Raw genomic sequence first — 15,882 nt, 5'->3', positions numbered from 1 at the left:
AAATATGGACAATGTGTACACCGAAACAGCAGCCCGTAGATCTAACAGAAAATGTTAACATTTTAATTACAAGCAAATAATAATATTCTAGAGTTATCGAACTCACCAAAGCCATCACATGGGACGCTGACAGTCGGGACATAGAGCAGCTATTTCCTTGAAATACGGGTTGATTTCCCGCAACTTAAAGTTATGATGAATTGTGCATTATTGTATTGACTTCGCCCCGTTCTACTATTGGGTCGGCAACTGGGTAAAACGATAGAACTAACTTACTGAAATTTATTTTTTTCTTTTTGAAAAGATGTGTGCTGTTCAATATTTGAACAAAGCCTGATATTTTTTATCGTTTCCTGTCATACCATTCAATTCGTTTCGAACATGGGGTACACATTAATAACGTAAATGCTTCGGTTCAACTGTAAATGGACATGAAAATTTAAAAATATAATTCTTACGCTATTTTTACGCACAGTGGCCAAACGGTAAACAGAGTTGAAACTCGAGCGCGTGTTCGCGTGCGAGCCCTGACCTTGTGTTCCCGAGAAGTGGAGCTGATTTATTTATATGTTGATAGACGCGGGAATGGGATGAGCAAGGACCACCCGGGCCCCGGAGAAGCTGATCCAAGTCATTAAGCTCACCTTCTGAGAAATGAAAACAAATGCAAAACGAGACTGCCCCCCTCATTGCCCAAGGATATGACCGACTAAAGTGCCAAATGGTGTAGGTCTTACAACAGTCTGTCATTTCCCAAACTGGCCTAACTGCTTATCAGCAGATAACTAAGCATGACATTGGGTCCTTTTGGGGTCCTCTATATTGAGGTATACCTGATACATCATGGGTGGTTATAATGTAATATATAAATTATTCCTGAACGCATGTCTGTCTGCTTGCCCCAGGTCGAATCCCATGGGGGATGGAGGGGCTTTACTTTGAAGTGAAACCCAGGAAGCAGCCCGACAAGAGCCACAATGGTGGCAGAAGCCCCGCCCACAGAACTCTGCTCAAGGTGCAGGACAGGCCACAGGAGGAGGAGGAAGTGGAATTCCAGTACGCCCTTCTCCTTGTGGGTTCACTTCCTGTGCACCCGCTGACCACCATGGCCATGCTGCCCTGGGTGGTGGCCGAAATCCGGAGACGCGGCGGCAGAGTGCTCCTCGGTGGGCGCACGCCCACGCCCGCCCCGCCCGCCCCGCCCGCTCTGCCCGCCCCTTGTAACGAGCCGGTCCACCTGCTGGTCTCTGCGCGCTCCGTGCGCTGTATCCTGGACGCGAGACCCGGGCGCCCCTGGGACCCGCTGCACCACACCCTGCTGTTCCAGCACCGGCCGCACCGCGTCCACAAGCTGCTGCACAACAGCCAGGACCCCAGCTACTTCGGCTGCCTGACCCGCGAGGAGGCCCGCGGGGAGACCCGCTGCACCTGCTACCTGTTCCGCTGCCAAGACCACCGCAAGGTGAGGCCTTGCGCCTGCTCCCAGCTCACTGGAGTTTGCAGTTCGGTGCTTGGGGGGGGCGGGGGGCGGATGGATATCCGCTATGGTGATTGGTGTGTGGAATACCAGGTGGATGACATCACAGCCATTACTGATGGACAGTAGTTGTGCTGCTCAGGTGTTTCCTCCACCTGAAGTTCCAGCGAGACGCAGGTCTCCACTCCTCCCCTTTCCTCTCCCTCCTTCCTCTCTTCTCCTCACCCTGCTGTCCACCTGTCTGTCCAGGGTTAGGGCAGGACAGACATTCACAGATTCGCATCCACAAACCTTCAAACTAAGACTGTGTGTGTGTGTGTGTGTGTATGTATTTGTATGTGAGAGAGAGAGAGAGAGAGAGAATACATTTTTGGCAACAGCTGTTTTTTAATTTAAGTGTGAGAATGGGGGAGAGAGGGGTATAAAGGGAGAGAGAGGGTATAAAGGGAGAGAGAGGGGTATAAAGGGAGAGAGAGAGGGTATAAAGGGGGAGAGAGGGTATAAAGATGGGGGATAGTGATGAGTAAAGAGAGGGTAGCTATGGCGCTCTGGAGAAGGTTACGGTCTGACCCGTCTCAGTTTCGCGGCTATAAAAAGCCGGGTGTAGCGGCGGGAGTGACCTCATCAGCGTTTGTTTGGCTGTCCAGCTGTGAGACACCGGATACTGTAATACCTCATGGGCCTTTTTATTTTAGTACGAAGGACGCGGTCCGCATGAACCCCGGGGGACCCAGTCCCTCAGAGCCAGCCAGCAGCTCAGAGAGGGAGATTTTAGAAAAAGGCTGTTTTTCACAGAGTGGTGTAAGCCAGCAGAGCTGAGCTGGTTCCTAATACAGTGCGTTAGGCCCTCACTACCCATCTTCCGCCGTGGCCTGAAGACTCATCTATTCAGACTATACCTGGACTAACCACCACCACGCTGTATATTTCACTCTAAATCCCCCCCCCCCTTTTTTCATGACACTTGTTACATGTTGCCCAATCCCAGCACTTTTTGGTAATTTGTATTTGTCCTAATACTGTAGCTTATTCTTCTGCCTAGTTACATTACATACATAGTTGGCTTTGCAGAGGTTAGGTCTGAATAGTGTTCACTGTGTGAACTAAACTGTGTTCTTGGCTAGAAATAGCTGTACAAAATAAGTATTGTATCTTACTGAACCTGTGTTTAGTAGTTGTCTATGACCATGAAATGCACTTTTTGTACGTCGCTTTGGATAAAAGCATCTGCCAAATAAATGTAATATAATGTAATGTAATGTAATCACATATTTGTGACCTCACACCTTAAGGGGTTAAAAAAGAACAGAGGAGTGGGCTAGCCACACAAACCAGCATTCATGTTCGCTAGCATTCATGTTCGCTAGCATTCATGTTCGCTAGCATTCATGTTCGCTAGCATTCATGTTCGCTAGCATGCATGTTCGCTAGCATGCATGTTCGCTAGCACGCATGTTCACTGGCACGTGTGTTCACTGGTACGTGTGTTCACTGGTACGTGTGTTCACTGGTACGTGTGTTCACTAGCACACATGTTCACTGGCACGTGTGTTCACTGGCACACGTGTTCACTAGCAAGTGTGTTCACTAGCACGCTTGCGCTACCAGCTGCTGCTCCCAGTCACTCAGCAGTCCGGCAGGTGAGCAGTGCTCTGCCTGCGCTGGAGGGCTGCTCTTCATCCAGAACTGACAGACACAGACCGCAGGTGCCTGGGGGGTCACCCTTATAGAGCGCGGCAGGAGACACCAAAGGCCCGTCTCCCTGGCGACAGCTGGAGTTCACCGATGAGGTCATCTTCAGCAGCTCCATCCTGCAGAAGAATTTAGGTTTAACGCTTGTAATCCAGTATCGCTACTGAGTAAAGTCTACACCTTGAATGCAGCTGATGTAGTGTTTCTGGCTGCTGATTGGTCAGATTAGCACTGTCAGTAGGCAAAGTACAGGCAGTGCACCTGCGGAGCTGGTTCATAGCTGTGCTTCACTGCTGTGGGGCGTTCATGCTGTATTTCCTAATGGTGCACATAATGTGAGAACTGGGGCTTCTTTTCATGTGCAGCTGATAGGGTCCAAAAGCGAAGGAGGCTCAGTTTGATCTAGGATTCTCTCCAGGGGGGGTGCTGCTGTTCTCTGATTTTAACAGGACAGTCAGTGCAAGAGGAGGGACTGAGACCTATTTTGAGGAAGCAAAGTAATCTTTTCCCATGGCTGTGTGTAGTCTGTAATGATTTCTAGTTTTGTTTCTGTTTTTTATTCTCTGATCTCTTTGGATCATACTGCTGTAGATGCTGAAGGTCTATGTGGCTTTTGTCAGTTGTGGCTTTTACAAATGTAGGTTGATGATCCATCTATAGAGTGATACCCAAAATGAAGGATTAGTGTGTTTCTTTGCGCTCTCAAACAGGAAATAATGCACAGTTGTCATAGGAACCACTTCCTGTCTTTGTGAGTCAGTCCCAGCAGTGTGCAGTAGATGCAGCACTAGCAGGAGGTCAGCAGGTCAGTGGGAGCTCCACTCTGCAGGAAGCTTCAGACGCAGAGCAGAAAACCAGAAGTCCCTGCTTTCTGTGAGAGATTGCGGTTCTTTGCCTGACACCAGCGCCGGTGTCTCTGCGTGCGGCTAGCCTAGCGATTCTGCTGCGAGCGCTCACTGGGGCTGAACGCAGGGTGCGCCCATTTGCTTAGTCAACAACAGAGATGAGGTCACAGCTATAAGGCCTCTCATTGGTGCAGACTCACTGGCACAGGCACAGGTGACTCAAGGAAGCACATCCCAGGTGCCTGAAAGGACTGTTGACTCTTTCTCAACCTCAGAACACGTGGCTGAACATCCTTTTATCAGGAAAAATGTCTACCCCCTCTTTAATTCCAGCATTATATAGAATGCAGTTCTCAGAAAGAGAAAGCTGATTGGCTGCCCTCCTGGTACCAAGGGGCCATGTAATTAGCCGACTGGAATGAGAAGGTACTCAGATGGATTTGGTGTAGTGAATACTGCAGTGGCTGCCTCAAAAAGTCTTGAACGATTTTTTCTCTTTCATATTTCACTGTTTTATGTGAATACAAGTTCAAAAATGAATGCCTTATCTGTTACCAGTGTATGCTGTCTATTTTATACAGAGGAAATACATCTCTAACAAGAAATTTTGTTCTTGTTCACTTAAAGAAAAAAAAGAGTCAGAATAACGTATTTAGTCTATTATTTACGTTAACAATTAAGTGTATGCTAAATATTTTACATACGCCTGCTTTAGGGCATTTTTTCTGATTGTTTTATGTTTGTGCCACTAGGTGGGACAGTGAGCCTGCAGTATTTTGTTCAGTATTCCGTTTTCAAAAGGTTGCGCCATATGGGCTCCGGGAGAAATGGGGATACAACGCAAAGAAAAACACAGCATCAGTTTTAATTGTTTAAAATTGAAATAACCTACAACTACATTTTTATGGAGTCACATAGCCTAGTCATAAATATGCGTCTAAAAGCAATTCACTTTAATATACAAACTAAAAACGAGTTTCGTTGTTATTGTAGGCTACTGTATGTCCATTGTCCATTATGTATAACACTTTTTTTAAATGAGAGAACAGAAGATTAAAATAGGCAACCTGTAAATATGGTAGCCTACTTTATAGACCTACGTGTAGTTTTAGGCTACAGTATAACCATGGGCAGCAGTTAACTAATAAATAACTTTAAATCTTGAGGAGATCAAAATGTAACTATTCGATAGATGAGGCCAAAGCAAATTTAGAGTTTCCCAGCGAAGTGCTATTACAGTTTTCACGAAGAGACAGTGGTAGGGTAGCCTGCCATGTGCTGGCATAGAGTAATCCTTATTATCTTGTCAATGCCAGGAAATGTTGTTTACATTGTTCCAGAAGACAGATGCTATCTTTAACAGAAATATTTCACAAATCCGCTCACACTGAAGGGGTTTAGAAGCTACAGTAGGGGGCAAAGTTGTTTTTCTCTCTTAAAACTTACTGGAGCATTTACGGTTTTATTGTCTTGCTATTGGATTAGAAACGGCGGGGAAGGCAAGAGGAAGGAGATCATTTTCCCATTGAAAGCCGTCAATACGGCACATTGCAGTTGCATGCGGTTTGGGAAAGTTAGGGGTCAGGGTAATGAAAGCACGACTGCAAAAGTTGAACTTGCTGAAACGGGATGACAAGAGAGAGCAACAAGGAGTGAGTGACTTACATTACAATAATTAAAATGTGTTTGTTATTTCTTGACGTGGTTTTATCATGTTTGCTAACTGGGTTAAATTTCGTGTTCAGCACAAGACTGGCTAAGCTAGCTAGCCAGTGGGGTTGCTGAAAGTAGTCGTTAACTTTATTTAGCGATTCATTACATTTAACTAATTAACTAATAACGTAAGTTTACGGCACATTTTTGCAGCAAAGGTAGTTAAATAGCTAGGTAATGTAGTTGTCATGCTATCGTTAATGTAGGCAATGATAGTTTGCTTGTTAGCAAGCAAAAATCGTCACTTAACAATAAGCCCTTATCTTCAGAAAACCTCTATCGTAATGTTTTTCACGTAATGTAAAAACGGCAAGTAACGGTGGTTAGTTTAGAGTATTCATTTTAGTCTGTTGGTTGAATGCCACCATTTGCTCCCCTGTTCTGCTAGCTGTCTACCTGTTTGGCACGCCCAAAGCAGCGTATTGTATTTGGCTGTCGTTAACCGGTACCGTATGAAAGTTGCACCTTGCGTATTGTAGTAACTTTAGCAACTAATTTACCACGGTTTACATTTCGCGGATTCGGTAAACCAGGTTAATTCAACATATATATAACGATAACTTGGCTAGCGAACCTATTTTACTGCATTTGATGGTAGCTTACATTTGTTGATGCACAGGGGCTTTGATGTTGAAAAATAACTTGGGAAGCAGTTGTTTCATGTTGTTTTATTATCCGAGAAAGTTAAAACAAACAAAGCAGTGGAAAAACATGGAGGATTTACCCTTAACATACAGGCTAAATACATATCACACATGGCCATCTTCTATTTCTTGTGTTCTTAAAGTTTGACTGTAGACCACACGTTAAGCACTAGGCGTTCATTTCTTTGAGAAATTTGGAAACTTAGAAGGTGTTTGATTGCTAAGCTTTGGGTGGTTTTACTGTTACCGGATATATATTTGCAGTGGTTCAGACTTCTGAGTTAAAAGTATTAGAATATATTACATTGTCATCATTCATTATTTTAGCAATGATTTCATTTGAACACAGAAAAGTCTGCTATAGTGTTGCACCAGAAAGTATTTTAGAAACATGCAGATTGGGATGAAATATTTAGGCAGATAGTGAACAGGTGCTTGCTGCTGTAGGTGTAAGGAAGTTGAAAGGGGTTCACCTGAAGTTTATATGGAATGCGTGCCACCTGTGGTAGTGTGGGGGAAGTAGGCTGGACTGGCTCTGGGCCAGTCAGTGATGAAGGATCTGTCACTGATCTGTGGAGGCAGCCTGACTCCGCCCCCGCTGCCCATCACTGACAGGGCCCCTCCCTCAGAGTTCCAGTTCAACCCCCTGAAACGCTGTCGCTGGGGGAACAGGCCCTCAACAGTCACCCCTCTTTCACAGACACTTATTTACACTTAATTCATGTGTCAGGTATTGTCAACCAAATAATAAAAAGGAGGAGGTAAGAGCGGTTGTCTGGCAGTCAGTGTTGCCAGTTCGATCCCCGCCCTGGGCATGTCAAAGTGTCCCTGAGCAAGACACCTAACCCCTAACTGCTCTGGTGAATGAGAGGCATCAATTGTAAAGCACTGTGGATAAAAGCGCTATATAAATGCAGCGCATTTACCATTTAAAAATCAGCCCTAATTTTGTTTGGCCAAAAATGGAAAATGCAGAATGATGTATCCTTAAATTTCAGCTCAGACACGCAAATCCCAAACAAATCCTAACTTGAGGCTTCCCAGATCTGAAGATCTGGAAAATTATTATAATCCATCCTTCCATCCATTCTCAAACTGCTCAGTCTAGGTCAGGGTCATAATTATAATAATAATACTTAGTATTAAAATATACAAAATGGCTGTGCTGTTGTCATAAAAATACTTCTTGTTTTGTTTTGGGGTTTTTTGGTAATTTATTATTTTAGTGCGTGATGCAAGGCTCCTCCCTCCAGTTGGGAAAGGGATGAGTGTGTCTCTTCCTGTATTCAGAGTGTGAGATCCAATCGGCAGCTCCAGCAGTGCTGGTGGGGGTTCGGCCTGTGATGGCCGGTGCTCCAGCAGTGCTTAGTGACCTTACGTTGGGGTTGTGATGTTTCTGTTCACCAGTCCTGCTGTATGAACTCCCTGTAGTGAATCTGATTGTTGTTTTGAGAATGTCCCTAAGTGCCTTTTGCATGAAAGCCTGCCACATGGAATTGAAACCCTTGAACAAAAGAGCGGAAAGCGTTTGTCCTGACAGAGAGAAGGCTGAAGTGGTCCCGGTGGCACCTTACGGAAAGTCAGCGGTTATTCTGTGTTCAGTCTGAGAACAGGGTTCAGGAATATGTTCTTCCAGTTCAGATTTCTGTGAATGGGTGCTCTGTGGTTTTCAGTCGGGTTTAGGAAACCACACTGAACTGGGGGGGGGCTCCCTAAAAGGCGTGATTAATACAATCCTGCATAATTCAGAAGATATTTTTGTTTATTAGTCTGAAATAATTTTAAACAGCACACTGTCTCCTTGGGGGTTTGTATGTTTTAGGCGTTTCCTTTGTCTGCATTGCCTGTTAAACATGGAGCACCTTTAATTCTGAACGTTTGGCCTGTGTTCGGTCTTTACAGCTGTAAATCTGCAGGCTGAATCAGAGCAGGGCTGTGGCTGTGCTATTTCCCGCTGGGGGGGGGGCGGGCCTGCTACGGTCACATGCCTCTGCCTTGGCCTGCCGCGCATCATGTGACTCTCATGACCGCCGCACAGATAAACACGACAGTGAGCTCCCGGAGCCAGAATGGTGGCTGCAGCGGGTGATGTGCTACAGAGCCCCCAGGCCCCCATTCCCCCTGGGCCCCCATTCCCCCCAGGCCCCCATTCCCCCCAGGCCCCCATTCCCCCCGGGCCCCCATTCCCCCAGGCCCCATTCCCCCAGGCCCCGTTCCCCCAGGCCCCCATTCCCCCCAGGCCCCGTTCCCCCAGGCCCCCATTCCCCCTGGGCCCCCATTCCCCCAGGCCCCCATTCCCCCAGGCCCCCATTCCCCCGGGCCCCCATTCCCCCAGGCCCCCATTCCCCCAGGCCCCCGTTCCCCCAGGCCCCCATTCCCCCATTCCTTGTTCCCCCAGGCCCCTGTTCCCCGGTCCCCCCATTCCCCCTTTCCCCCTTTCCCCGGTCCCCGTTCCCCCATTCCCCATTCCCCGTTCCCCCATTCCCCCATTCCCCCAGGCCCCCGTTCCCCCTTTCCCCCAGGCCCCCATTCCCCCCGGTCCCCCGTTCCCCCCCATTCCCCCATTCCCCCATTCCCCATTCCCCTGTTCCCCCCATTCCCCCATTCCCCCTGTTCCCCCCATTCCCCCATTCCCCGTTCCCCCAGGCCCCCATTCCCCCCATTCCCCCAGGCCCTGTTTCCTTCAGATGGCAGCAGGGCAGGAAACCTGACAGGAGGGGAACTGGGTCTCTTTTTCTCCAGAGTCAGCAGAACTGGGAAGGATTCCTCTTCCTCCTTCAGCTCTTCCTGGTATTGTGTCCCCAGACCGTCACGCTTATGGGGCCAGAGTCCTGGCACATTAAACCCGGTTCGCTGACTGGCCTTTTTAGCTCTGCCTGACTGTGACTGTAATGGGTGGCAGTGTAGTATAATGGTTAAGGATCTGGGCTTGTAACTCAGAGGTTGCAGGTTCGATTCCCTGATGTGGCACTGGCGTTGTGCCCTTGAGTAAGGTGCTTGTCCCTTATTGATCTGGTGAATGTCCTGCTGTGTAAAGGGATTTCATGTGAGGAAAGTGAACTGTGTACGTCACTTTGAGTAAGAGCGGCTGCTAAACGGCTGTAATGTAAATGTGATGTCATACAGGTACATTTCTCTATAAAATATAATGTCCTAAAGGTGACATGTCGTACGTGAGTGTTTTTGTGTAAAATGTAATGTCTTAAATGTGATGTGCCTTTTGGTTTTTGTGTGAGCACAGCTCTGTGAATGCAGAACATATTCCTGAAAGGACTGACGTGTTGATTTCAAACTGTGTGCTGGTTTTGGAGGGGGAGTGCTGGTTGGGGGATAAACATGCAGTTCCACAGAGCTGACGTCAGCGTCCTGACCTGCTTGCTCTGCCCTCTCAGTCTTCAGTCTGTTTGCTTGGTGCCCAATCAGTCTCTGATTCATTCTGCAACCTTTGAACTTAGACCCTGCCTTCTGACCCATGACAGTGAACAGGCAAATATCAAACTCGGGCTACATGGGAAATTAGCCTGGTCTGGGAGTTTCTCAGTCATCATCTTAGCGGTTCATAGCGTACTCCTTTTTATGGATTCACAATATTAGCCCAGCTCGTTAGCGTGCTTCTGCTCTGGCTGCCTGTAGGGTTAAACAGTCACATTTTTACAAGGCAGTAAATACACTTTATGCTACATTCTGTGGTGTTACAAAAACTCATTTAGCTAATTTCATGACTTTAATTTACTTGTGGACTTTATAAGTCTAGATATTCTTTAATCCTCCCTGCAGCCAATCTTAATTTTCGACCACCATCTTGTCAATGTGACTTGATGAAAAATATTCAGATTGCTCCAGTTTTCCTGTTCCAAGCTCTTTAGAAACAGCAGAGTGTGAAATGAGGAATAGAGACATGATGCTGCTGGACTGAGTCACCCCCAGCCTGCTTAAACTGGACCTACCAACACTCCTGCTGCCTAACTTGTGTGTGTGAGTGTGTGTGTGTGTGTGTGAGTGAGTGAGTGAGTGTGTGTGTGAGTGTGTGTGTGTGTGTGTGTGTGTGTGTGTGTGAGTGAGTGTAAGTGTGTGTGTGTGAGTGTGAGTGAGTGTGTGTGTGTCTGTGTGTGTGGGAGTGTAAGTGTGTGTGAGTGAGTGAGTGTGTGTGTGAGTGTAAGTGTGTGTGTGTGAGTGTGAGTGAGTGTAGGTTCTGTGTGTGTGTGTGTGTGAGTGTGTGAGTGAGTGAGTGAGTGAGTGAGTGTGTGTGTGTGTGTGAGTGTGTGTGTGTATGCGTGTGTGTGTGTGTGTGTGAGTGTGCGTGTGTGTGTGTCGTGAGTGTGTGCGTGAGTGTGTGTGTGTGAGTGTGTGTGTGTGTGTGTGTGTGAGTGTGTGTGTGTGTGTGAGTGAGTGAGTGTAAGCGTTCTGTGTGTATGTGTGTGAGTGTGTGAGTATGTGTACGCTGCTCAATTGGAAATGTGTTTTTTGTTTGTTTCTGCTCCTAAACAAGAACTTTTCACACTTTACAAGCCAGCAGTGTGTGTTTGTGCCCCCCCCCCGGCTGAACGGGCACTTTCTCTTGTCGAGTCCCTGAGCAAACTTCTGCACTTCCTGTATGACTGGCGTAGCGGTGTGAAGCGTGTCTGTGTATCCGCGCGCTTCGTCACTCCCCGAGCAGGGGCGGGGGCACTAGCATCTCAGACTGCATGCCTCCACCCCCCCCCAACCCCCCCCCAATAAACCCCACCTTCCACAGCCTACGATCGGCCCCCGAAGGCCTGAGAACAGGGAGTGAGAGAGCGAGGGAGGAAGTGGAAAGAGAGGTGGGGAAAGCAAAGGGGGGGGGCGTAGAGGAGCTCCTGCGATGACATCATCAGCAGGCCGCTGTGGCTGCTCATGGGAGCGGCGAGACGAATGAAGTGCGCGGGCTGGAGACCAGGGAGGGGCGGAGCTACAGCAGCCCACGCCCAATCCCGCGCCAGCACCCTGTCCCCAGGAAAAACAGGAGCTGAAAACTTCCAGCACTCCTCCTCACTGCCTGCATGCAGGCACCTCCTCCAGCACTGCTACAGAGGAGAGAGAGAGAGAGAGAGAGATCGGTTCAGAGAGAGAGTTTAGATGTGAAGGGCAGGAGACGGAGAGAGAGAGAGGGAGAGTGTAGATGTGTAGTGAAAGAGAGGGAGAGTGTAGATGTGAAGTGAAGGAGAGAGTGAGGGAGGTAGAAAGAGAGAGATCTGATCGGAGTGAGAGTGTAGATGTGAAGGGCAGGAGACGGAGGACAGGAGCGATCTGGAGGAGTTTAAGGAGGGGAGGCCTCTGGGCTGGGACATGGCGCCGCTCTTCAGCTGGGTGGCTAAGGTGAGTCAGGACCCACGCTCCCCTCCCTCCCTCCCTCTCTTTCATTCTCTCTCTTCTCTCTGTCTCAGGACCCTCTCTCTCTGTCACACGGCACTGGAGCACTCACTTCCTCCCTGACTGGAGCGGGTCCTGGGGGGAGGGGGGAGAGCGGAGTGCTGCTTGTGTCCGTGCCTCCTCGCCGGCCGCTGAGGGGGGGTAACTGAGCCGGAACAAAGCCTGACTGTGTGCTCAGGCACATTACCTGAGAGGTGCACGGTGTGCTTCTCCTTCCTTTAATACCAGTGAGAGAGGAGAGTGGCTTCAGCAGTAAGGAACACGGGCCCGTTTGTCGGTGTCTGAAAGTGGCCGTCTGTGTCTGGCTGTCATGGTCCTTCAGACTCACAGTCTGTCTGGTTTAACTCTTTAAGTGCCTGACTGTGGAGTGTGCGGGCTGCAGAGGTCCCTCTGCGTGTGATGGTCTGTTTCTCTGTGGAACCGTACGAGCCTCAGCTAACTGTCAGCCAGTCGCTGTTTAGACAGCCAGAGCTTTGAAGTTGTTGCCAGTCAGTATGAGGATCTGCAAAATGCATCCTGTGTTTCTGGCGTGTTTTGGCCTGTTCATATCTGCTAGAGTTCCTGTGAAGACCCATGTTGGTTTATGACATTTTGATGCCCTGTTCTTATTGACAGAGAGCAGAATTGTCATTGTGTTCCTCTCTTAACCAGCTCTCGAACCCATGTCCCATTGGTGCCGAGGCCATCCCTCAGGCCGCCGCTCTGGGACGCGTGTGTGTAAGGTCGGGTCCCTCGGCTCCAGTATACGTCTGTGTGGGGTCAGGTTTGGGTGGGACCTCTATCGTTTGGGGCCCCTGTGTGGGGCACACTTTTTAGTGTGGGAGTGTGGCCCCTCACTGTTAGGAATGGGGTGTGGGGACCTTCACTGTCAGGAGTGGGAGTGGGGCCCCTGAATGTTAGGAATGGGAGTGGGGCCCCTCACTGTTGGGAGTGGGAGTGGGTCCCCTTACTCTTGGGAGTGGGAGTGGGGGCCCTCACTCTTGGGAGTGGGAGTGGGGGCCCTCACTCTTGGGAGTGGGAGTGGGGCCCCTTACTCTTGGGAGTGGGAGTGGGGGCCCCTTACTCTTGGGAGTGGGAGTGGGGGCCCTCACTGTTGGGAGTGGGAGTGGGGCCCCTCACTGTTGAGAGTGGGAGTGGGGCCCCTCACTGTTAGGAATGGGGAGTGGGCCCCTCACTGTTGAGAGTGGGAGTGGGGCCCCTCACTGTTGGGAGTGGGAGTGGGGCCCCTGTATGAGGGGTCCTGTTGGGGCCCTTGTGCAGAATGCGCTGACGCGTTTGGATCCGGCTGTGCTGAACACACAGGAGTCCCTTGTTGCAGCTGATGCTTGATGGTCCGTAGTGGCACTAAGCAGGGTGGGCGAGAGAATTTTGTTTACCCGGGAGACCCCTGTTGTATTGCTCAAGACTGACCCCTGCGGTCCGTTGGGGACCTGCGATGTGACCGCACCAGCTGCATCAGTGCTGCAGTTACGTCCACGCTTCAGAGCACTGTGCTGCATCGATGGCGGACGCAGCCGCCGTGGGGCTGGACTGCAGTGGCGCTTTATCACTCAGGCTGGCGTGGAGAACTGGGAGAAAGGTCTCGAAACATAAAGCCATTTCCTGGCGTAGACACTCTGCCTTTCTGACTGTTTCCTGGCTCAGAACTGCAGCTGATGTCTGAACACTGCTGACTGCAGGGGGGGGGGGTGGAGATGCTGTTGGGTTATTACGTCCGGTTGCTTATCGGCTATGCTATGCTATATGCTATGCTGAGGCATTTTTATATGTTGTCCTTTTAGCGGATTTGTGTACAGAAGCTGGTCAGTTTGCTTGACTGTGGGAACACACTGAAGTCTGCCACTCTCACTGCTGTGTAGGTATGTGGAGTGTTCCACTTAAATTCTGCTCTGAGTGCAATAAACTTACAGCTGAACTGATGCTTTGATTCCTAATGTTTATTTTCATGAAACGGTGTATGATTGACACTAATCACTTATGCCTTGTGACTGAAGCACAGCTGATTGTATTTGCTCTTCTTATCACACCAGGCCGATAACATGGTGTGGATAAGCAGACACACTGCAGGACAGTTTTATTTTTGGATCTGGTGTGCATGTTGTGACCAACCAGGCGCTTAGAGCTGTGTGTGCCTCACGGTGTGAACCTCTGTGTGGTTTGTGTGGTTTTCGCTGTTTGAAATACTGTGAAATACGTTTGGATGTGTATTGTTCCGTGTTCGCAGCGCAGTTGCTCTGCTCCACCTCAGGGCCTGTGCATTGATATGAACGCTTATCAGGGTGATGTGATACTTGCTTCGGCTGATCCTCAGCGCACAAAGCATGATACGTTCCGGCTGCAGGGCCACGGAACCTTCTAGAACCTCCTTCTTCGGTACAGGGGGTGGTATGGAGTCCCCTAATAGGAGCTGGAACTTAACTGCCCTGTCTGGCCCTGTCTGGCCCTTTGCTGGTGTATTTGGGTTGACAGGGAAGTCTCCTTCACCCTCATGTTTCAGACAGGGCTGAGGTCGCTGGCGTGGTGACACCATTCCTGGTCTGCGTCAGTGTAGAGCTTGTTGATGGATCACCTGACAGCTTGCCTATGCCAGGGTTTATTAGCCCTTAGTACTGTACTTAATTAAATTAAAGCAGTTTATCACACAGGTAACTCATTCATTTCTTTCTCGGTGTCTCTGTGGCCGAGCAGGACTGGCCACTCTGAGTTCCCGCTCTGAGTTCCTGCTCTTTAAGCTCCTGATGTTTGCCGCTCTGAGTTCCTGCTCTTTAAGCTCCTGATGTTCGCTGCTAGGAGAGCCGCTGCTGTGGAGCATTCAGCTGCTCAGGGTTAGCCAGTTTAGCCCTTCAGCTGTGAGGTCACAAATATGCGATTAGAATGTTCTTGACTGAACATTCTAATGCTGATGTCACAATCAATACTGGTGACTGAATGCAGTGTTCTAGAACGCTGACTTAGAACATTCCAAAAAGCCTGCTCTTCATTCGGTCTATGGTGGTGAGTGAGACTGAGGCCTGTAGAGACTGAAGGCTCACACACCACCATTCCCCGTTCCGTCCGTCCGGCGAGCTGTGAGCTGCAGACCTGTGCATTTGTGGGTGATTTAGGTAACTTTTGTAACTTTTTGTGCCTCTTGGAACCACCTCAGCATTTGACTTGATCAGAGCCAGACCACAAATCATATGAAGGTTTGACAAACGGTATTGAACAGGCCTGTGTATTTTTGTAATAGAGGTACTGTAAGTCTTTAAGATATGAAATGTGTAAAATCCAAATGCAAGATAAGAGCAAAATCCATTGGCAGTTATTTTCCTGTTTATCAGAAACGACCCAGGCAAGGAGACATGGTGGGGTGTCTGAACCTGAATCAGATTGTGTTCTTCCTGGAAGCCTTGAGCACACGCTGCAGTTAGTGCAGCAGAGCTGGGGGGGGGGTTACTGTGGGGCAGGGAAGGCAGAGTAGAGCACTCCCCGGGCAAGCCACAGCAGGATCCCGCTTCGCCCTCCCCCCCCCCGCTCCCATCCCCGCCGCCCTCGCTCCGACAAACCAGCTATGCTGTTACTGTAAAGGATCCTGATCCCGCTGACCTGGCTGTGCTGTTACTGTGAAGGATCCTGATCCCGCTGACCTGGCTGTGCATGTTACTGTGAAGGATCCTGATCCCGCTGACCTGGCTGTGCATGTTACTGTGAAGGATCCTGATCCCGCTGACCTGGCTGTGCATGTTACTGTGAAGGATCCTGATCCCGCTGACCTGGCTGTGCTGTTTGTGCAGAGTGAGAGGCTGCGTGTGCAAATACGCTCTCTGAAACCACACACACACGCACACACACACACACTCACAATTACATGCACACACACACACACTCTCCCTACCTACCTCTCACTGACACACATAGTAACGCAGTGGTGTTTAAACATCACAAGCACCTGCTCACTGGTGAGCACAGTGTATTCACATTATGGGCTGTTAGACTGACTGCAATGTTGTCGTTATTTACACTGCTCATAAATCATATTCCCTGCTCACTAGAACTTAGCCTGTCGAGTGTTTAGTGTCCAATGATTCAAATGTAGAGATTAGTATCATGTTTAAATGGATAAGTGCTGAAAGGTCAGTGA

The 15,882-nt window shown here is 49.1% G+C and overlaps 1 protein-coding gene across 5 annotated transcripts in view; it reads left to right on the top strand.

Annotated features, from left to right (window-relative positions):
• The window catches only part of tbc1d1 (TBC1 (tre-2/USP6, BUB2, cdc16) domain family, member 1), a 60,113-nt gene that overhangs the window by 1,156 nt on the left and 43,075 nt on the right, over nucleotides 1-15,882 (top strand). For 3 of the 5 annotated variants that reach the window (XM_064334451.1, XM_064334452.1, XM_064334453.1), the window contains exon 2: nucleotides 906-1,462. In XM_064334451.1, the coding sequence (XP_064190521.1) occupies nucleotides 923-1,462 (540 nt within the window). In that variant the 5' untranslated portion in view covers nucleotides 906-922. Of the gene's footprint in view, nucleotides 1-905; nucleotides 1,463-5,097; nucleotides 5,667-11,373; nucleotides 11,709-15,882 lie in introns of those variants that run through there. The other 2 variants (XM_064334454.1, XM_064334455.1) reach the window with 2 other exon arrangements.

The sequence above is a fragment of the Anguilla rostrata genome, chromosome 5 (assembly GCF_018555375.3).
Source record: "Anguilla rostrata isolate EN2019 chromosome 5, ASM1855537v3, whole genome shotgun sequence".
NCBI classification, from domain to species: Eukaryota; Metazoa; Chordata; class Actinopteri; order Anguilliformes; family Anguillidae; genus Anguilla; species Anguilla rostrata.
The sequence above is the reverse complement of the archived record's forward strand: the minus strand, read 5'-3'. Positions and strand labels throughout refer to the sequence as shown.